Raw genomic sequence first — 22,264 nt, forward strand, 5'->3', positions numbered from 1 at the left:
GATGATAGCTATGAGGTAAAAAGGTCAGTGGATTGGATTCATCGAACTGTTGACACGTACCCCACACATCAACATTGTGGCTGACCACAAACAAGTCTTGCTTGCAGTGTACACCCTGATGGCAGTTGCCTTCTTCCAGTAAGACACCATATGCTGGCAGTGTCTATAAAAACAAAGTGTATTTATCCATTTCAGATGTTTTATTTGTTTGTTTTTAGAAATCAGAGTGCAACTTCTTGTTAAGGATGGATCATTAACTCAATCATATTTTCTCCTTTATCCATCCATCTTCTTCCGCTTTATCTGGGGCCGGGTCACGGGGGCAGCAGCCTAAGCAAAGAGGCCCAGACCTCCCTCTCCCCAGCCACCTCCTCCAGCTTATCCGGGCGAATACCAAGACGTTCCCAGGCCAGCCGAGAGATATAATCTCTCCAGCGTGTCCTGGGTCTGCCCCGGGGCCTCCTCCCGGTGGGACATGCCTGGAACACCTCACCCAGGAGGCGCCCAGGGGGCATCCTTGTCAGATGCCCGAACCACCTCAGCTGGCTCCTTTTCGATGTGGAGGAGCAGCGGCTCTACTCTGAGCCCCTCCCGGATGGCCGAACGTCTCACCCTATCTCTAAGGGAGAGGCCAGCCACCCTTCGGAGGAAGCTCATTTCCGCCGCTTGTATCCGCGATCTCGTTCTTTCGGTCACTACCCACAGCTCGTGGCCATAGGTGAGGGCAGGGACATAGATCGACCGGTAAATTGAGAGCTGCGCTTTTACACTCAGCTCCCTCTTCACCACGACGGACCGGTGCAGCGTCCGCATCAGCGCCGCATCACTCTCCTTTCATTTAGTAAAAAACTAAAATAATTAAAATTCCTTAAAATAAAAAAAACAACAACAAAACAAAACAACTTGATTTTTTGTCCTTTAAACCTTTAAGTGAAATTCTGTGTGAAGTGGTGTTTGTAATTAACACACAAGAGACAGGATCCGGTTTAAAAACTCTCTCAGTAACTCTATTTCTGTATTAATGTACAACCGTTGAAAATTACAGCTTTTTTTTGGTATTTTCTTTTTTTTCAATTTTTTTTAAAACAATCTATCTATGAAGAGCCATTTTCCAGAAGAAAAGTGAACAATGTCAGCAGGGAAAGGAAAAAGAGAAAACGAGGGCAAAATAAAGTATAGGGGGATGATGGAAAAGAAAGAGGAGAGCATGAGATGGGACGAGGAGAAAAATTAACAGTTTGTTTTCTGCAGCGGAGTGTTTGAGCGTGAGTGTGTGGGCGTGTGCATGCCATGTCAGTGGGAGGTGCTGTAGTGTGTGTAAATGGCAGAGATTACACTCACAGCTTCATAACAACTTCATGATCTGATCAGCGGAGGTGCTAATGCTAGATTTGCAATAGAAAGGGATCACGCCGGCTTGGATCTAGATTAGCTGAGCACAACTGAGCGACAGCATCAGAATGCGGAGACCAGAACGGGACCGATTCGGTAGTTTTACTTCGGCCATAACGACTCTTTGCTGGCAGCGGTTGCTGGAGCAAAAGACAAAACAGTGGAGGGAAGGTGTGTTTACTTTAAAAAACTAGTGATTGAATCTAAAGAAGTGAATGTTCAAACAAGTGTTTGTTAAAGAAATGAAACCTTCCCTCCAGCATGATGCAGGTTCTTGCATCATATGAGAGGGCTGTGCCACCCATCATTGAAGATATCACTCTCCAACAGTGAGAAGATGATGCACTACAAACCCCAACAACAGAACTTCTACACTCAGTGTTTTCTTCCCCCAAAAAATATCTGGAGAGGAAACTAAATTTCAGCTTCGCATGTGCAACTACCATCAAGTGGAATCTAGCCATTATGGTCGCTGTAACACCACCCATCTGCACCTTCTGCTTAAAGAAAAACATAAATAAAAGAAACAAAATCCTCTTCCCAGCTTTTCCTCATCTCTATCAGAACACAAGCTTCTCCATTCATGGCAGTTTGACTAGAGATTATGCCACAAAAGGTCACCAGCAAGTTTTTGCAAAAAGCAGCTCTGCTCTCTTTTCATAAGGCTTCACTCTGCTTTCAGGTGCTGGTGCCAGTGTCTCTATGTTTACTGACAAATAAAAAGCAAAGCAGCTGGCAGAAGACCTCTGAGCTTTGACCTACATGATCAGATCTGAAATGCTGAAACCAGTGTAACCGCGGTAAATGTGATGCTTTGAGGCAAAAACCTGTAAACGGGGTGGGGATGATGAAGAGGTACGGCTGATACAATCGTGCCACTCTGTGGCCCTGCAGCCTTATGGAAGTGAGGGGGAGGGAAAGATGGAAGCAAACAAGTGAGTGCAGTGAAGCAAAAGGAGGGAGGGGGTAAAGTATGACTGCACCGAGGCGTGGTCATGGAAGGAAGTAAAGGTTAGGAGGCAGGGAAGGAAGAAAGTAAAGAGGAAGATGCTGGTGCTTTGCAGTCGCGATGGAGCTTCAGGTGTCGTGGAAATCCTTCAGCAGCGTGCGTCGCCTCTGCTCAGCAATGTGCATCTGATTTTCCAGATCCTGCAAAAAGAAAGAAAAAAAAAAAGAAAGAAAAAAAAAGAAAAAGAAATCACTCACTATTATTTAAAAAAAACAATACTTTTCTGTCAATAAAAATCATATGAAACACTGAAATCCAAAACTCATCAATGAACTGAACCATCTAATGGATCTCAGTAGGATCAGTTATTCCCTTGTGTCTGAGATCCACTGTTTATCAAATTAATGAGCCATGGACTTGCCTAAAACAAAAAGTCACCTATTTTACTTGGGAATCAACTCAACAACAAATAAATACTCCACCATGCTTCATGTGCTGTCATTACTTGGATGTAATGAAACCAGCAACAGATTCCCATGGCTCATCCTGTAGTTTTCCCTGTCTTACACACCTAATGCATTTCCCCTCCCTCCCATTGTTTAGTATACTCTCTCACCCCTCTGTCACTGGCGCTGAGCTCCCCCTCGCCTCCTCTCTCGTAGCTGTCGGCTCGCTCGACCTTCCACGACAAGTTTTCTATCTCTGCTTCCAGTTGGGCCTGCTGGTACTCAAACTACAGAGGACACATGGAGGAACACAAACGTCAGGTCAAAAGAATCACTTCCCTCACCCAAAGAGAAATCTGACTGAAGTCACAATTACATTTGTTGAACAGATACAAAGTCAGTGGTAGGACAGTAAAAGGAAGGCACTGAAATCACAGCTGATATTAGATCATTTATTGAAGCTTGTTTCTCACCAGTTTCTTGCGCGGGCCCGACTCCATGTAATAGGCGTAAGGGTAGGTATACTGCAGTGTGTAGCGACACTAGGAACAAGACAACATGCAATCACAACACTGCACAGGCTTACTTGAGTTATTTTAGTTTGCACACAAAAACTCAAATTTGTAAAACCTTGATTTAAAAACTTTAAGCATCACAAAGTTAAACTTTATCACCATCTGTATATACTCAACCCAAGCAGCACATATGTTGCATGTGAGGCATTTTCATAGACATGTTACAAAGCAGATTTTCACTTTGAAATCCTTTAAAAGCAGAAAGGAACCAGTTGATCAGTGCAGTGTTAAAAGTGTATTTGCACATTTACACTGATATGCCGGGAGACCACATGCTCAGTGTGTTTGTGAATTCTAGTTAATCAAAGATGTTGAGTTATTTGCAGCTCAAACTTAATTGTAACTGTGATTCAGCCCAAAGGAAATGAATAAATAGATCACGGTTGATATTTTTTTTCCCCTATGTGCATCTGCTTCCCCATTTCTGCATTTCCACCTCTGTAACTCACTACCCATGCATGCATGCAGCCACAGTACCTTTGCCAGTAGCTTTGCAGCGTTATGCAGGTACTGCCAGTCGATCCAGGTTCCCAGATTGTTCATTACTCTCTCCTGGATCTTCTCCTGAATCCTCTGGTATGTCTGAGCTTCCAACTGCAGAGATTTGTTGTGATTCTCCCACTGGTGGGAAAAAAATTAAATATTAGTTTGTTTCTAGCAGTACGACACTTTAGATGGGGTGCAGAATCTTTTAATTTCCAATGTCCCACAAAGCTTTTATACAATGTTAAGCTCCCTCTTGTCTAAAACTGTAGGTTTGTTGACAGTGTAAGAAGCTGTCAACCCAATAAAACTTCAGAGAAAATGAAATTTAAAAAAAAAAAAAAAAAAGGTTTGTATCAGAGTGTTTGGAAACAGGACATAAAAAGTCAGGTTTGTTTAACCTGGAGCCTTTCTACGGAAAAACAGCTTACCCTCTCAAAGTAGAAGAGATATTTCTTGAGGGCCTCTCTGGCCTGAGCCTGCTGGCTCTGGTTGACTATATCAGGATTTTCTTTGTAGCGACTGCACTCGTAGTATTCACTGCCATGGGTCTTCCAGTCTCCAAGACACATCCAGCAGAAGTCTTTCACAAGAGGAAAAACAAAACAGATTTATGGACTCTCCACAGCACATGTTGACTTCACAGTACACACAAGTAAACCAAAAAAAAAAAAAGAGAGGAAAAAAAAGCCATAATTATAACTTCAGTTCTTATTTCTAGTAGTCTAAAGAGGATGATGTGATAATATATTGTTATGTCAATGAATGACAGATTGATTTAACCACATTTTTGTGTAACTGATAATTGGAGTAGCTCAGAAGAAGCCGTGTCTGCTAGTCCGCCAAACCGCAGCTTCTAACGTTTTGTTTTCAAGAACATAGTAGCAAGCCGTGACTGGAAATTTCTTGGAAATGCAATCATTATCCCAGATGGATGCAAATTGCTCCACAGAATCCTCCTCTGAATCATAGAAGAGGTGTGACATTTTGAGACAGCCAACTTACCGTGTTTGCACTTGGAGCATTGCTGAAACAAAGAAAGAAAGAAAAAAAGAGGAGGAAGTCAAATTAGTGAACCAGAAACCTGAAAACACAATTTAAGATTCACTAGGACCGTGAATCAAAGCCATTCGGCAGATCACACAAGACTAATGAACACAATGCTGTCACACATACAGCTTAGAGACTTTAATAAATGAAAAGCAAACACAAATAAGTAACATCTTTCTGGAATGATTCACGCAAGTGGCAAATGATTAGAGCTGAGGACAGCAGCTCTCAGAATGTGAATGTATTTTTAGTGTTTCCTGTGTTCTGGGAAAGTGTGAATTTCAGCTCTGACTCACCATGTGATTGCACCCTCCATTCTTCTCAATGCAGATATTGCACTTAGGACACTAGAAGACAAACAGAGCTCTTAACTTCCTACTCCGAGCTGAAAATCTGCAGTGTTTATACAAATTACATTTTCAAACTGTGCAAGATTTGTGACCAACGGAGAGTTCAAAACGAAAGTAGGTGTGCAGGCGCACAAGTGTGTGCAAGCAACAGTTACAGTACATGCGCATATCAGTGTGTTTACATGCAGATGTTCTTACATCTTTAGTGTGGGCGCTGATGTAGTTTGCAGTCTCTGAGTCGTCTGCACATTTGGTCAGCCATTTCCTAATTGTTGCACAGTCTGTGGGTGCATGATACATCTGACGGCATTTGAAACTGAGGAAAAGATAACAAACAAAGACAGTGATAAGCTTCACTGATTACAGTGACATAAAAAACAGACCGAAGTTAAAACTGAGTAAAGTTCTCAGGAAAAACAATATGAACCAATTACAGTAGCGACATAATTCCACCACATAAAGTCTGAACAAGTAACAAATTCTGCAAATAATTCACCCCATAGCTTTTGGATTCATAAAATAAAGATTTTAATAATAATTTTAAAAAAAGTCACATAAGGGGAAAAACTTCGGAGGATAATTTTTAGTTAAACCTCTGTATGTGAAACAATGATCCAATTTACTAATTCATGAAAGACTGTTAGCTCTGTGCATATCTGTAAATGTGCAAGTTTTTAATGTTTTGAGCCTCGATAAAAACATAATTAAAATCAAGTTTCAGAGTTTCAGTGAAATCTGTGAGAAAATAATAGTAATCTGCCTTGTTTTTATTTTCAGCAGCATGTTATTCTACTAACTTAGCAGGATTTATAGCCAGCACAAAAAAAATAAAAAAAAATAAAAAATCCAAAACAACAACACCCCCCTCCCAAACAAACAAACAACAGTATAGTAATGAGACTTTTAATTAGACAGCAAAAGAAATGAATAATCTACTTTGTGTGAAATTCTTACTGTAACTTCAATGTGTCACTTACCAGAAGACTTCACTGCAGCGGCTACACTGCACTCTACGTGCCCGTGGCTCCTGCACTTTGATGACCATGGGACAGTCTGCACCTGGACACAGCTGCAATTGGAAGTGACTCTGCAGAAAGCACAAAGAGACAATTAATGAATTCACCTCCAATGTAGGCACAAGTATCTGACATAAGACAACCTTGGTAATTAATTTCAACTGATGATGTATTTCTTTATCATCTGAGGGAATGATTGCTGGAAATGACTGTCTGATTGAGATATAAGAATTGGCATTAACAAAGATACCTAGTTGGTGAGACAGACATATATACAGGAAAGAAGTCAGATTTCACGCTGTGTGGAACAAATTCAAATTCAAATTTTATTTGTCACGTACACAGTCATACACAGTACGATATGTAGTGAAATGCTTGGACAACTGCTCGTGACCTAAAGAAAACAAAAAAGGAAAAGGCTATGAATAAGATAGGAAATAAATATGAAAAATTAAAAAGGGTAAATTTAACTAGGAAGGAATAAAATATAAATTAAGGTTAAAAATGAAATAACTGTACAGCACAAATTAGAATGAAGGGTAAATTTAACTGGGAGAATAAGATAAAATATATAAATTAAAGTTGAAAATAAAATAACTGTACAACAAAATACACAATATAGAACTATATAAGAATGTATGAAGAAATATAAATAAATATATACACAATAACAGCAGCATATACACAATAACAGCAGCGTGATTTAAGTAATGAAGTGAAACCAATGTCCAGAATGTCCAGTGTGTGTAAGAACTGTATGTGTGGGTCAGTACTGTGTGGTGGTGTGATTGAGAGACCGTATCGCCTGCGGGAAGAAGCTCCTCCTCAGTCTCTCTGTGTTGGTCTTCAGGGAGCGGAATCGCTTTCCTGACCTCAACAGAGAGAACAGTCTGTTGTTGGGATGGCTGAGGTCCTTCACGATCTTCCTGGCCTTGGTCCAGCACCGCCTGCTGTAGATTGAGTGCAGGTCAGGGAGCTCGGAGCGGATGGTGCGCTCAGCTGACCGCACAACCCTCTGTAGAGCTCGTCTGTCCTGCATGGTGCTGTTCCCGAACCAGGTTAAGATGTTTCCCGTCAGGATGCTCTCTATGGTGCAGGAGTAAAAGTTCCTGAGCACCTTGGAGGGCAGTTGGAAGTCTCTCAAGCGTCTGAGGTGGTAGAGACGCTGACGGGCCTTTTTCACCACGGTGTTGATGTGACAGGACCATGACAGGTCCTGCGTGATGTGAACTCCGAGGTATTTGAAGCTGTCCACTCTCTCCACTGGGCACTCGTTGATGACAGGGGTCTGGTAGTTCCTCTCCTGCTTAGTGCTGAAGTCCACTATCAGCTCCTTTGTCTTACTGACGTTTAGAAGGAGGTTGTTCCTCTGGCACCAGTTCTCCAGATTCCTAATCTCCTTCAGGTAGGCCGTCTCGTTGTTATCAGAGATCAGGCCCACCACGACGGTGTCGTCAGCAAACTTGATGATGGTGGTGGAGCTGGTAGTGGCCACACAGTCATATGTGTACAAAGAGTACAGCAGGGGGCTCAGAACACACCCCTGGGGGGCTCCAGTGCTGAGAGTGGTGGAGGCTGAGACATGTCCGCCCATCCTTACTGCCTGTGGTCTGCCAGTTAGGAAGTTGGAGATCCACAGACACATAGATGAGCTGAGTCCCAGATGCTCCAGCTTGGTGGTGAGTGTGGAGGGAATTATGGTGTTAAATGCAGAGCTGTAGTCTATGAAGAGCATTTTAACATAATTCCCCCTTCTAGTGTCCAAGTGAGTGAGTGATGTGTGGAGGAGATGAGAGATGGCATCGTCTGTGGAACGATTTGGACGGTAAGCAAACTGTAGTGGGTCCAGTGTGTCTGGTAGTGAAGAAATGATGAAGTCTCTGACCAGGCGTTCAAAGTACTTCATCACTACTGAGGTGAGGGCTACAGGGCGATAGTCATTGAGAGAAGCAGGGTGGGGTTTCTTCGGGACAGGAACAATGATGGACTCTTTGAAGCATGTGGGGATCACCGACTGAGATAGAGAGATGTTGAATATCTCAGTGAACACAGGAGCTAGCTGGTATGCGCAGTCTCTTAGGATACGACCTGGGATGCCGTCTGGTCCTGCTGCTTTCCTGGTGTTCACTCTCTTGAAGGCTCTCCTTACTTCATGCTCGGAGATGACGAGCACGTTTCCGGTGCTGGCAGTATCTTCCTGTCTGCAGCCGTTAGCGCCGCTAACACTAGCATTGTTGGAGTCCTTAGCTGCAGCCTCGAAGCGAGCATAGAAAGTGTTCAGCTCGTCTGCCAGAGTCATGGCCGCGTTCGTCATACCGGTTGTTGGTGCTTTATAGTCCGTTATTGTCCTTAGTCCCCGCCACAGGCTCCTAGAGTCACTCTGTTGGAGTTGTGACTCTAGTTTCCTCCCGTAGCGCTGCTTCGCCTCTTTCACCGCCCTCCGCACGTTATATGACGCGGCTTTGTACGGGTCCATGTCCCCCGTCGTGAGTCCCGTGTTGTAGGCAGCGGTGCGGGATCTCAGAGCGTCGCGGATGGTTTTATCCACCCACGGCTTCTGGTTGGGAAACGTTGTGATAGTCTTTGTCTCCACGGTATCATCCGCTAGTTTCCCGATGAATCCCACAACCGCTTCCGTAAACACGTTGACGTCATCGTCGGAGCTGTTTCTGAACATGCCCCAGTCTGCGTCATCGAGTGCGTCCTGTAACGCGGCCACCGATTGATCCGTCCAGCGCGCGACCTTCCTCTGAACCGGAACTTCCTGTTTCAGCCTTTGTTTGTATTTTGGCATGAGGAAGATCGCGGCGTGATCAGATTTGCCAAACGGAGGGCGGGATTGTGCCTTGTAGCCGTCCTTGACCGTAGTGTAGCAGTGGTCCAGTGTCCTTTCACCTCTGGTGGGGCAGGAGATGTGTTGATAAAAGTTCGGCGCTGCGCGTTTGAGGTTGGCGCTATTAAAGTCCCCCGTCACAATAAGCGCAGCGTCCCGGTGTTGTGTCTGGTGCTGTGTGAGTGCCTCATGCAGCTCGCATAAGGCGGTGACCGTGTCCGCTTGTGGTGGAATATAAACGGCACTTATAATGACCGATGTAAATTCCCGAGGTAGATAAAAAGGACGACACATGATGGACAGTAGTTCCAGATTTGGTGTGCAGGAGCGTGTGAGAGGAACAACGTTCGCACTGTTGCACCAGTTGTTGTTCACCATTAAACACACGCCGCCTCCCCTTGACTTCCCCGAGTCCCGTGTCCTGTCCATGCGGTGAACCGAGAAGAACTCGGCCGGCTGGATGGCGTGGTCCGGCACTGCTGGGTTCAGCCATGTCTCGGTGAAGCAGAGGAGATTGCAGTCCCGAATGTCTCTCTGGAACTTTACCCTGGCCCTGAGGTCGTCAAGCTTGTTCTCCAGTGACTGGACGTTGGCGAGCAGGATGCTAGGCAGAGGTGTGCGGTGTGCACGAGCTCTCAGCCTGTTCCTGACGCCGGCTCGCTTCCCTCTAGGCCGCCGCCGCTTCCCTTTGTTCTCCCTCAAGATCTCACTCGGCCAGCTCGGATCCGGAGTTAAAAACTTCGAATTGTGAGTACATTGTAAACCAATAGAAACAAGAGTGTCACTGTCATACCTAATGTACCCAATGGTGGTGATTTTGCCGATTTAGAAACGCTGAAAACTAACTTAAAAAACAAAGACAAAGAAAAAGTGGTCGGAGCAGTCGTGACGGCAGCCGACCTCACCGGCGCCATCTTTAAATCCATTCACTGATTCACTGATTCAAACATTCACTGATTCAACATTCACTGATTCAAAGCAAACACAAATAGGCCAACTCAGTTCTCACTGCCTCTCCAGATGCTTCTCATTCACTATACATGCAGACTTTGACACAGTATCTGAGCAAACACAGAGACTGTCACAGACCTCGACATAGTCTCTGAAGAGGTAGCGTCTGTATTTGTCCTTGAGCTCCTCTCCTGGCAGCAGTGGCAGGACAAAGTCTTCTGGCATCTGCAGGGAACAGTCCTGAGCCATACACGAGATACCTGAACACACAGACACATGCACATTTATTACAGTCCTAAATCACAGACAGCGAGACAAATAAGATGTAGACAGTGACTTCTAACACCTCTGTGTGCTTAATAGTACAAATAAACCCACTCTTTAAATTTAATTACAGCCATCCAAAAGTTCCACTGCAGCCATGTTTGGCCTAAGTAAGCTGGTTTCTTGTGTTACACTGACCTACAACTAGACTGGGGTCATCTGTCACCACAGACCCTTCCTTAGTGCAGCTGACATAGAGACACTTATCAGACTGAGAAGGACTTGGTTACATGGACTGACTTTATCAGAGAGACTGTTAAAGGCAGTACAGGGACGTGCACACAAACATCCTCACACATTTCACTGCTAAAGCATTTGCACTCCCACACACATGCAGCTACAGGGAGCCTGGTAAACTATGCACTTTATCACACATAAAATGTACAAGAGCTGAACCCAAATATTGGACTATTCTGATCATTTGGATCTCAGCTTAGGTGTCTGACCTCTCTCAGTCACAGGAGCGATCGTCAGGCTTCACTTCATCTAGTTGTTGCTAACATAGGTTTGTAACTAGATTTACCAACTTTTTGTCAGAGTGTAAGGTCTTCCTCTCGTCCTGCGGCTACACTGGTTTCTCTTTTTCGTCTGCTGAGTGAGTAACAGTGAGGAGCAGCAGTAACCGCTCATGGAAAAGAAAGGTATCTGGCACAGGTCTACAGTATAATGCTCAAAAAAAACTTAGAAACGATCAATGTACACACCCACACACCCATCTGCCATCCTGCTGACACAAGCACACTCTTTCACAGACACACACTGATAAATGAGGCTTCTGCAGGAGCATGTCTGCCTGTTTAACTCCACACCAGATGGAAATCATCAAAAGGTCACATTACACCACCTTTATCTTCCAAGTCCAAAGACATTCTTTAATTTTCCACACGTGCAGAAGCACAAATAAATATGGACATCCGGGATTTGCAGTGTTTTCTGTTAGTAAACATGGTATTGCTGGGTGGCTGATGTAGCGCAAATTAAACACCACTCTGCAAACTACGCTGGTTTGGCAGTAAAGCAAGGCAGATCAGAGGCTGAAACTGTGATGAAACCCTTAGTGGACAAATACACATACCAGCGCATAAATATACAAAGTGCAGACATACAGATTCTTGAACAGACGTTTGGGAGCTCTGATCAAACAAACTGTGACTCACTCCCACTCTAATAACCGCTCTGATGACTAGAGAGATGCTTACAAACACGCTTGCTGTGTACTCACCCACTCCCGTGCCATCTTTGACCAGTACGGTGCAGTGCTGCTCCCAGCATGCTTTACAGAAGGAGTGCTGGCAGGGCAGTGCCAGCAGAGAGTCTCTCCGTACGACCTGTAGACACACACCACACTGGAGGGACTGAGGGGCCTGAAACAGAAATCGAGATTATCAGCCTGATGAACCAGAGAGCTTGTTAGTAAGCTCAAAGTTTCTGACAAGAGCAGTCAAAGGTCATTTTTATTAATATAGTGCGTTTAAAACAACAAATACACATTAAAAGACAATAAAGAAAATAAAAATACATTGAGCTAAGAAGTTTATTGTAAGTAGAAGTTATTTTTTTAAATAAAGATTTAATAAAGACAAAATTTCACGTATTAATATAAAGCCAGAGTACTCTGATCAGCTGTGTTAGTACAAGTGGATTATCTGGTGCATTACAATCACAGTTACTTTGATGCAGATATGAGTACAGAGTTGAATCAGTGACAACAAATGATTATACCCCACTCACAGTGACTGATTTGCACGTGCTGCTGGGCTGGACCAGAGCGTCTGACAAGAGCAGAGACGAGTTGGACTTATATCTGTGGAAAGCAGAGGTCAAATGAGGAACTCAACAGCACATTAAAGTTGATCAACAAAGAAGTGGATGTTAAATGCCTGAAGAGATATCAAGTCGAATGTGTTACTAAGTATCAATGAGTACTAAAAGTAACTGTAATTTAAGTTTATTAACTTTTTTGATACCGTCTGCCATAAGTTGTTAAAAAAAATGATGGGCTTAAAAAACAACAACTACAAACAAACAAACAAAACAAACATCTAGTCTGTGCAGTTTAAACAACACAAAATGAAAAAGAAAAGAGTGTCAGAGCGAACTAAAAATGTGTGTGGGGGGGGGGCAGTTGCAGAGTGATATTACACAGGAAGATGATGAGATAAAAACAGTGAAGAAAAGAAAGTGCAAGGGCAGAAAATAAATTTGAGAAATGGATGTGAAGAACAGACAGTGTAAAAGAAATTCTGCAAAGATGAGAAGCAGTGGAGACATACCTGTCCAATATCTGTGAAACCTGCCAGTGGAAATGCACTAGGATCAGTTTTGCTACTGACGGTACAACCTGTGGGAAAAAGAAGGGACGCAGAGATGTTGAGATGTTGCTTCGATGATGTCCAATTCTAAGAAATAAAAGATTGCTTAAACGATTGGTGCGTGACTCCCTTTGTTGAAAGACTGCTACTCGAGTTCTGTGTGTAATTCTACAAATGACTCAGATCCAAGTTTGGCTGATGTTCAAAACACTGCATTATAGGTCCTGACCTACAAAGGTTTCCTCCTTAGTAAGACCTCTGCTACATAACAAGCGACTTAGTGGCAAAAGTAGACAGTTCGTTCAAAGTAGTGAATGTCGAGATTTGATGAGCTGAGCTTACGATAAAAGAAATGCCATTACAATTTTATAATAAAGAAAAGACACTCCAAGTCTTCTTAAATGTAACACTGTCTTTGTGTTTTAAACTCTTAAAGTACCCCTTAGGACTTATTCCAGCAAAGGCACTGAGACATACTTGTTTATTTCACCTAGTGCCATCAAGAAAAACACATGCCTCAGCTCTGCTAACAGGGGACTGCAGTTGTGCTGTGCAGCTGTCAAATTTGACTGTGTGGAACTGTGAGCAAAGTAACATGTTGATGGAAAACAACCTGTCGACTTAGCAATGTTACCCAAAACAGGTGACCTGAAGGGATAAAGATTTTTAAAAAAAATCTTTTACAGATTTAAAAAGATTTACAGCCCAGACCAAAAGTGCTACAAAGTTCTCTGTTCTTTATAGCATCCCACTGACAAGTATCACAGTTTGTAAATGTTTTCACTTCTTGTTTAGGGAATTTCTGCCTGTTTTTGACTGCAAACACCTTCTGAATGATTCTTGCACTTTTCAGGTCTCTCCACTGATTTTTGATCTGCAACCCTGCCCCTTTTAGACTTCGAAGTATTTTTACAACAAGAGCAGTTGAAGCCATTGTCTTTTTTTTTTTTTTTAAACACATACTAATAATTGCTTCAAGAATTTATTGAAATACGACTGAAGTAAATCCACTGCCTCTAGTTGCAACACACGCCCAAATCCATCCCTGCACTTAACAGCAGAGGAGATGTTTTCAATTAGTCGCCCTTTTTCCTACAATCAAACCTTCACTCATTGTCAAAATGTTTTACTTTACATTCCATCAGTTCAAAAGACTGGTATTGGTGATTTTTTTTTTTTTTTATGTTTGCCTGGAACCTTCTGACAGCAAGTTTTGTGATCTAGACTTTCAAAAAGGTCTTTTGCAGTTAACCTCCTAGGACCTGGTGTCCACATATGTGAACATCACATTTTGGGTTATTTAGACCAAAATACTAAATTTTGCTCTACAAGAGCCTGACATCCACTTACGAGAACATTATACTGCCACTGTTCTATCGAAATTTAAAGTGAATGTCCTCATATGTGGATCTAATTTTTCTCAAGAACAAAAGTCATGTAAAAAAAAAAAAAAAAAAAAAAAATAAATCTTATAAGTCTTTGTTTTTACATTCATCGGGCCCCAATCAGCCCAAATAGCAAAAAGAAATTAAAAATGCATGCCATGAAAGATTTTGGCTGAAAACTACATCTTAATGACATTAGGAGCAGAGTAAATGGCCCCTGAAAAACGCTGTGCCATCTATTTTCACACATGAACATGTGAAACATTGTTCTAAGGTGTGTTTTCCCACGGGTAACACATACCACAAGCTAGTCTGCATCAGCTGAATTCTAACTACTGGAAACACTGCCTTTTTCTTTTTTTTCCTTTTGTTTTTAAAGCCAAGGGGGCTGCATGAGTAAAGCATGCATGAGGAAGGATGCAAGACTGCATGCCACCGCATGCCTTCCTTGACTCTTCTGCAACATTTCCTGTTTCTCTCTTATCCACCTTTCCAATAGTCTCTGCTCCAATTGAAAAATAAATAAATAATAATTTGGTTCATTAGATAAATTTACCCAACTGCAATTTTGTTGGTGATCCATGATAACTTTGTACCTGCGATTTACTGTTTCTTATGAAACTTTGTAAACAAGAAAGAATTAGATTTGTAATATTTTCAATAACATGACATATGAGGCATGACAAATGAGGGTGACCCATACTGAATTATCTAACTTGGGGGGGGGGGGGGAACAAAAAAAAACAAAACAACCAAAACACACTTGCACCCTGCTTTTGCCTTTCAGATTTTGATTTCACACACTAAACCAATGTTTTTGAGAAGAGTGCAGCTCCACTCACCTTCAGTGCGGCAGCCACAGTGTTAACCTCCTCCATCAGCACCCGCTGGCTCTCTTTGTAGGTCAGACAGGTGAATTGGTACTCCTCTGGATCGAAGGAGTCGGCGCCTTGTTGCTCCACGTCACTGGCCACTCCGTCGTAGTATCCTGCAATATCACCCGGATCCTCCTCTTCTCCTCCATCATCCTCATCCTCCTCTTCTGAGTTCACCCCGAAGTCTTCCTCGTTGCTATCCGACGCCTGGCTATTCATGTCCACAGACATCCAGTCGACTGATTTGATAACCCGGACAGGTAGACTACCCGCCTACCTGTCGGATCCTACTCGTCCAATGAGCTGAAATGGCTTGACTGATGCGCCACCTCCTCGTTTCTCGCTGCCCTGTTTCCACTTTCTCGTGCCACTTCACTCTACGAGACACCGTGCCTTCCTGTCTGCCTGAAGCGCATACACAGCGCGTTCAGCAGCAGCGGAAGAAGCAAAAGAAGTCACACTCCCCGTCACTCATTTGGAAGGTTTGTTTGGATAATCTGAGGAGAAAAAGACTGGAGAAAAGGGGAAAAAGAGAGTTGAATAAGGAAAATGGAAAAAAAAAAAGAAAAAAGAAAAAAAAAGAGAGAGTTAGAATGAGCAATTCTAGCTTCTTAATCCAAAACAAGCCGTTTGTCCACGCCTGCCCTCTCCCTTCAAGTTTCATTTACAAACACCATTTGTGTACATGAAAGACAATAAATACATAAGTAAATCTAGAGACGATGCCTGCATTATCACATGGTAAAATACAGTGACCCAACATGTGCACTAAGCCACTCAATGTTGACTTTCTTACTTTGGTGAGAGTCTCTAATGCCATTTTCTCCATTTCAACAAAGTAAACACGTACAATGAAGTGAGCACTAGGGCTGGGCAATATCATACATTTTACGGTAATGCCGGTATAATGTTAGGCAACGATAAGAAAATGAAATATCGCGATAGAATATGGGTAAAACGTGCATGCGCAGTGCCTTTGTTTTCATATGCACATGGTGGAAAAAGCATGGCGCCGACGGAGAATGAGAAGAGCGAAAGCGGATCATTGAATGAAACGGATGAACCAGAATTGGTTGTAAAAATGCTGCAACTTCAGTGGTGTGGAACTGGTTTGGATTTCGTCCGTCAGATACACAACAAAGCACATTTTTTGGTAGAGCATGCAAGCGGGCCGTCGTTATTACCGAACCTATTTTATGTGGTACCCGGCACTCAAAAATTTGTCAAAAAATGTTTTAGTACGACTTTGCTAAACTACGAAGCCGCACCGCTTGATGCGTCGTCAGAGCGTTACGGCTACCGTAGTCAGGAGGCTCACGGAGTACTATGTACTTTGCTTCAACATAATATTACCGCATTGTGTGTGTGTGTATAGACTCTAAGTTTTGTGGATATTATACATTAGGGGTGGGTTTTGATTATCGATTAAAATCGATTCTGGCACTGACACTTGCAGTGTGTGAATGTGTGTGTGTGAATGGGTGGATGACTGGTTGTGGAAAGCGCTTTGGGGTCCTTAGCGACTAGTAAAAGCGCTATACAAATACAGGCCATTTTACCATTTGGATAACGTGATATTGATTCATTAAAATCCTGAATCGATTTTGCCCTCAGGTTAAACCTCACAAAATTTCAACAACCACCAAACAGCTAAAACAGTAAATGAGAGCAGGTACACGGACTCTGCACAAAGATGTAAACACAAAGCGCGGACCCGCCGACGGATCAGAATCAGTGAGATGTCGCCTTTCTCACCCGACGGCACGGACACGGTCGGGGCTGAAAGCCGACAGCTCAATGATTCTGATGTTTCGGCGGGTCCGCGCTTTGTGTTTAGGTCCTTTTTGCGCTAGATTCTGAAGCTACAGGTTTGATCTCTCTCCAAACAATATTGACTGAACCAGCAGCAAAAGAAGATCCAAACTACGCTTCACATAAACATTGTCATGAATTCCCTCTTACTTTTCCTGTTTTGCTTCCACCACGATAAAAAAAAAAATTAAAAAAAAAAAAAAAAAATTAAAAAAAAAAAATCACACTTCATGCAGAGCTCGTTGTCTCTCTCAGTGTACTTCACGAACAGTTTCACATCTAAAAATCTGTTTTCTGCATTATTCGCTTGCTTATTTCGCACAAGTCTACCATTGTTTATAGCGCTGTCGGACGCTGTTTTTTTCCTTTTACTTACTTCCGACAAGAAAGTCTCATTTCTGCTGTTCAATAGGCCTGCTGAACAAATTAAAAAATTTTAAAATTATGCAAAATTGCAAAACGCTTAGCTGCGTCTCTAATAAAACCTCTAACTTTGCTCTGCTTCACTTCAGCAGCATCAGGTAATGTTCATATGTTGATTAATGGTTTTCTTTCATTTTTGATCTACTGCAGAATATTTTTAAGGTCATCTGCTATTAAATCCCAGGCCAGGATTTCTGTGTTTTATCCTCAGTTACTTTGACAAAGGCATCTGCTGTGATGCTCACACCTTTGATAAAGTCTCGCAAGTGTCAGCTTTCTTTTTATAGACAAAAAATATGGAAATGTACTGATGTGTGATCAGAATTATAATATTTCTGACTGTCTGAGTCACAATTTCCCCGATTCAAATCGATTCGGGACCTTGTGAATTGGAATCGAATCGATTGTAGAAATCAGTGACGATACCCAGCCCTATTATGGTTATGCTCAGGATATGTCGGCCAATTTCCACTGGAAATGCCTTTTGGTTAAACTGTCAGTGAGGAATTTGCATTTGCACTGTTAAATGTTTATATAGCTTTAATGCACATAAAAAAAACAGCTGCTTGTTTATGTGAAAATACATTGATGGGTTTTTTTCTTTGCACTAATAAATTTGTGGAGTTGTAAAGTATTTGTCTCGCATCAATTATATCACTATGGAAAATTTTCAAATATATATTGTGATAAATATTTTTACCCATATTGCCCTGCCCTAGTGAGCACGTAAATAATCTATAGTACTGTGCAAAAGCATTCAGCCACCCATCATTTCTTTATTTTTTCATTTGAAGGAGCCGGACTTTCTTGTAATTGTTTAAAGTGCTCTCGAGCAATAGTTCTCCAGGTTTTCTGAAGATCTTTCAAAGAATGTTTTGTGGGGTTTTTTTGGCTGCTTTTTCACTTATTTTCAACCCAGTCCTTGTGCTTGACTATTTCCAGAAGATTTTTCTGTTTGTTTGTTAAGTTTCTTAACACTGACCTACAAATCATTCAAGCATTAAAGAAGGCGCCTAACTCAGGATATGAACCAGTGTTGTGTCTATACATAACAGACAACTTGGCAAAAACTAATTGTACCTGCATGCACTTTGATACTAGCATCCTGTCACAAAAACACATAATTTGTTTCCTTATAAAAAAAAAATGCTAAAGATAACACAGTTTTTCAGGCATAAAAATAATATTTTACCCCAACTAGGTGATTCCCAAAATGCTATAACCCAAAAACCTGGCATAGATTGGCAAAAACATGAGGAAATTAAACAATTTGAGGACCAACGAACAAGTGGCAGGCCGAAAAAACGATTAATGGCAGATGAAAAGTATCTGATACACAGCGGAACACTGTCAGTCATGGACCAGCCTCCCCAGAGCCCGAACCTCAACATTACTGAAACAGTGGGATCATCTTGACACAAGAGAACAAAATGAAAGGCATCCAAGATCCAAAGAAGAGCTTTGAATGTCTTCAAGGAGCCTGGAGAACTATTTCTGAAGACTACTTTAAGAAATTACAACAAAGCATGGCTAAGAGAGTTCAGACTGTGTTGACAAATAAACTTGATTTCTGCAGACTACTGTAAATAAATCCCTTCTATTTTTTTATTACTACATAATTCTGTAAACAAATTACATACTGCAAAGCTAAATTAAACAAAACAAACAAACAAAACAAACATGTATTGACAGATAAACAATGATAAAAATTAAATTAAAAAAAGCCTGAGTAATAAACTCTAGTTGGGGGAAAAAAGAAAAAGGGAGGAACCATAAAATAATAGAAATCATATTTGAAAACATAAAAGCTTATAAGCTGCAGATAAGGTTGAACAGGGCTTTCACCGCTGTCAAACATCTACTACCATGATATCTTTTCTAGGAATCTCTGAGTAATACCTTGGAACATTGGCTCACAAGGTCAAAATACAATACAATGATCAGTTATCATCCTCAATGTGGTAGAAAGCAAATGTCCCATAATCTCTAGAAAATTGTGTTCTGATAAAAAGGAAATAAATAAAACACAGATTAAAATGTTTCCCCAACAAACCAATTGATTTAAAATGATTGTTACTAAATAAATAAAAGACAAAAAAAAAAAACAATGAAAAAATGCCTGTGCCAAAGTTTAATGACAAACTGAAGTAAACTGGAATGAACTAATGAACCACATAACCTAATCACATGTCTTCTTCCTTGGGGAACACAGATGGATGAGATAGCGATACTGGGTCAAATGAATTTGACCACCATTACTTTTGACCGTTAACAATACTGACTTTCCTAGAGTGTTGTGAACTGCATCAAGCTGGCAACAGTCTTTGTGAGATGTGATTAAATACACTTTAACTGGAAGGTAGATGGTGGATTTTAGTATTAATTTGTCTTCGTTATGTGTGGATGAAATGTTGACTTCGTGATTAAAGTCATTCTGAACAGAGGACCTGGTGGTTCACACACTGAGGAGAGCCTGCAATGACTTTTTGTGAAAATTTCTCAATAACACACTTAAATGGATTCATACCTCACAACAAGTCAGGAAGACCAATTGCTAGTTTCCAAATTTGGTTCATTTACAAGAAAATGTGGTCTAATGAGAAAATTAAATCTTGTTATAGCTGACAAGCTAGAAAACAAAAAAAAGGAAAATGATGTTAAGATGAATGGCTGTGACTGGATTAAATCCATGGTCCCTAACTTCAAGGGTTCATAGTTCAGTTACACTTACATGACTCAGCTTCTCACATCTTTCCCAAGGATGAACTTTCCTGATGTTTCCTGATGTTTCATTAGCATCTGTTCAGTATAGCTATGCGTTTACTCTCCGTTTAGCTCTGCTGAACATCATCAGCTGTTTATGTTAGTGTTTCCAAAAATGTGTGTTGCCAACAGTGAAGTTAACAAGTCCCTTCGGGTGGTCAAAGTATGCAACGATAACACTCATAGCAGAGGTGAAAGGTGTTTCATCAGTCTCTTCTTTACTTTTTACATTTTCATTTATGAGTCATAAATATGCAAGCTTGTTTGCACCACTGGGCCAGGCACAGCTAAGCCATCATTTCAGGTCATATCAGAATTTCGAGTTCTGGTATGAACTGATATGAACAACTACAAATTTTGGAGCAATGCCCCAAAGTTTCATTATCAGTGCTGGAAACAAGCTTCCATATTATAAACACCAATACGCATAGATAACTCCTACCTAATTCTAGCCACTAATATTGGACCCCCAGTATATCGGCTGGGGTCTAACACAGACAGATGCTTTATATAAACTGCATTTACTTTCTAAAACCAACGCTGCACAGAACTTTACGTTTTTTAAAAATATGGGCGAGAAGCTTGCGGTTTTTTTTTTTTTTACTTATGGAGAAAACGTGTGTCTTCGCCGTGTAATACAAAGTAATCCCCCACTTCTGAACGGAAAATACATTGAGGATAACTAAAACAGTGACAGCACAAAGGCCCCTCTAGTAGGCTTATTTCGACATGTGATTTGATCAACAGACACGGGATCAAAGACGACTGCTGGTACCGGTGTTCAAAATGTGACTTTGTAAATAGCCACTGGACAGAAAACAAGGTTAGCCGGGAAAGCCTGCCAGTCGGCCCCGGCAGACAGACGAACGCTCGCATTCCACCCGATCCAGGATAAAAATAGGCAGCAAACTGGGTGACACACATCTTGCTAGGCTAATGTATTACAGCGACTCAGCACAGGTTTGATAACAGGTCTTGTGGGAGGATGAGGGTAGCGGAGAGTCGAGATTAAATTACGCAAATAAGCACCCGGTCGTTCCTGGACTTCAGCGTTTCGGCTCAAAGCGCCTCTGAAGTTAAATCCACACAACAGCTGGCTAACTTACCGTTAGCCGGATTAGCTCCCTGGCTAGCGTACTGGTATTTCTGTTGAGCAGAGGAAGTCACGCAATTGCAAAGCCACGACTCGGACGAGTTACGACTGTTGAACACCTTCATAACACACTTGCAAAAGTTTTCAAGCAACACTTTTAATGTATTCCCCAACAAGAATTGACAACATAAGAGCTAGCCAGGTAGCCACCCCTCCTCCTCATTCCCCTCCCGCTGTGCCTCCGCCTCTCATCCACTCTAGTCCGGGGATCGAGATGTAAACAAGGGCCTCTGGAGAAGCTCGGGAGCAAAGAGGCACATTTACACAACCGCTGCGTGAATTTCCACTGTTTAAAGTCGGTGGGGTTTACCTCTTAGTGCAGAGTCAAGTCAGCCCGCGGTGACAACCAGAGGCGAGTTTGGAGTAAGGAAATCCCAAGAGCGATTTACACGCTTTTGCTTGGCTGGTAGACGGAAGATAGACCGTTACAGGGGTACTTAACAGTGACGTCACGTCCGCGTTTCTCTCGCAGCCTTGCGCTCTCTCTCTCCCTGTAAAGAAAGATGCAGCACTTCTTTTGTCCGGTAGTATCCAAGCACCAAAGATCTGCCTTGTTTTGTTCCAAACATGCATCTGGTTAAATGCATGTTTTGATCAATATAATTTGACCTTCACTATGCAGAGAGATTGATTTATTGATTTCATGCTGAAAAGAGGATTAATTCTAAATTAAAATTTCTCAGGATATTGTAGCCTATGTCCACTGTATACAGTCGATGGTTTACACACATAGAAAATTCTCTCCCGGCATATTGCTCTTATAACGTGACACCTAAATCCCATCCACGTTATAAAGATTCCATAAGTAACTGTATAGTCTGGGACTGTGTCTCCTTATGCCCGTTCAGTAATCTAAAAAATAGTTACTTTTGGAAACTTCATGTTTAACAAATGCTTACAAGATTAAAGCTCTCACACAGTGCAACATACAACCTTCGTAATTGAGCCAGGTTGACAGAAAACTGGCAACTGCTCTTGTTATCAACCAGAGTACTTGTGATATTTCTCAGTATTTATTAAAAATCTGATTCATGTATAATGCAAGTTATCATTTGTTGCAGCTAGAAATTGCCTCTGTTAGCTATACAGCACAATCCTGTTTTACATTAATGCACGATCAATAATAACCTAATTAAATATTTTCCCACACGGAGAACTTTTTTTTTTATTAT

The 22,264-nt window shown here is 41.8% G+C and overlaps 1 protein-coding gene across 1 annotated transcript; it reads right to left on the reverse strand.

Annotated features, from left to right (window-relative positions):
- Window positions 1-980: 980 nt before the first annotated feature.
- arih2 (ariadne homolog 2) lies at window positions 981-21,559 on the reverse strand. Its single transcript, XM_080899526.1, has 15 exons — window positions 21,403-21,559; window positions 14,909-15,453; window positions 12,643-12,710; window positions 12,101-12,173; window positions 11,592-11,733; window positions 10,184-10,305; window positions 6,223-6,332; window positions 5,444-5,561; window positions 5,192-5,242; window positions 4,851-4,872; window positions 4,277-4,428; window positions 3,840-3,983; window positions 3,261-3,329; window positions 2,958-3,074; window positions 981-2,541 (listed from the first exon to the last, which is right to left on the reverse strand). Exons 2-15 carry the CDS (start codon window positions 15,170-15,172, stop codon window positions 2,470-2,472), a joined length of 1,524 nt encoding a protein of 507 aa, XP_080755652.1. The 5' UTR covers window positions 15,173-15,453; window positions 21,403-21,559; the 3' UTR covers window positions 981-2,469.
- Between the last annotated feature and the right edge of the window lie 705 nt (window positions 21,560-22,264).

The sequence above is a fragment of the Rhamphochromis sp. 'chilingali' genome (assembly GCF_963969265.1).
Source record: "Rhamphochromis sp. 'chilingali' genome assembly, chromosome: 12".
NCBI classification, from domain to species: Eukaryota; Metazoa; Chordata; class Actinopteri; order Cichliformes; family Cichlidae; genus Rhamphochromis; species Rhamphochromis sp. 'chilingali'.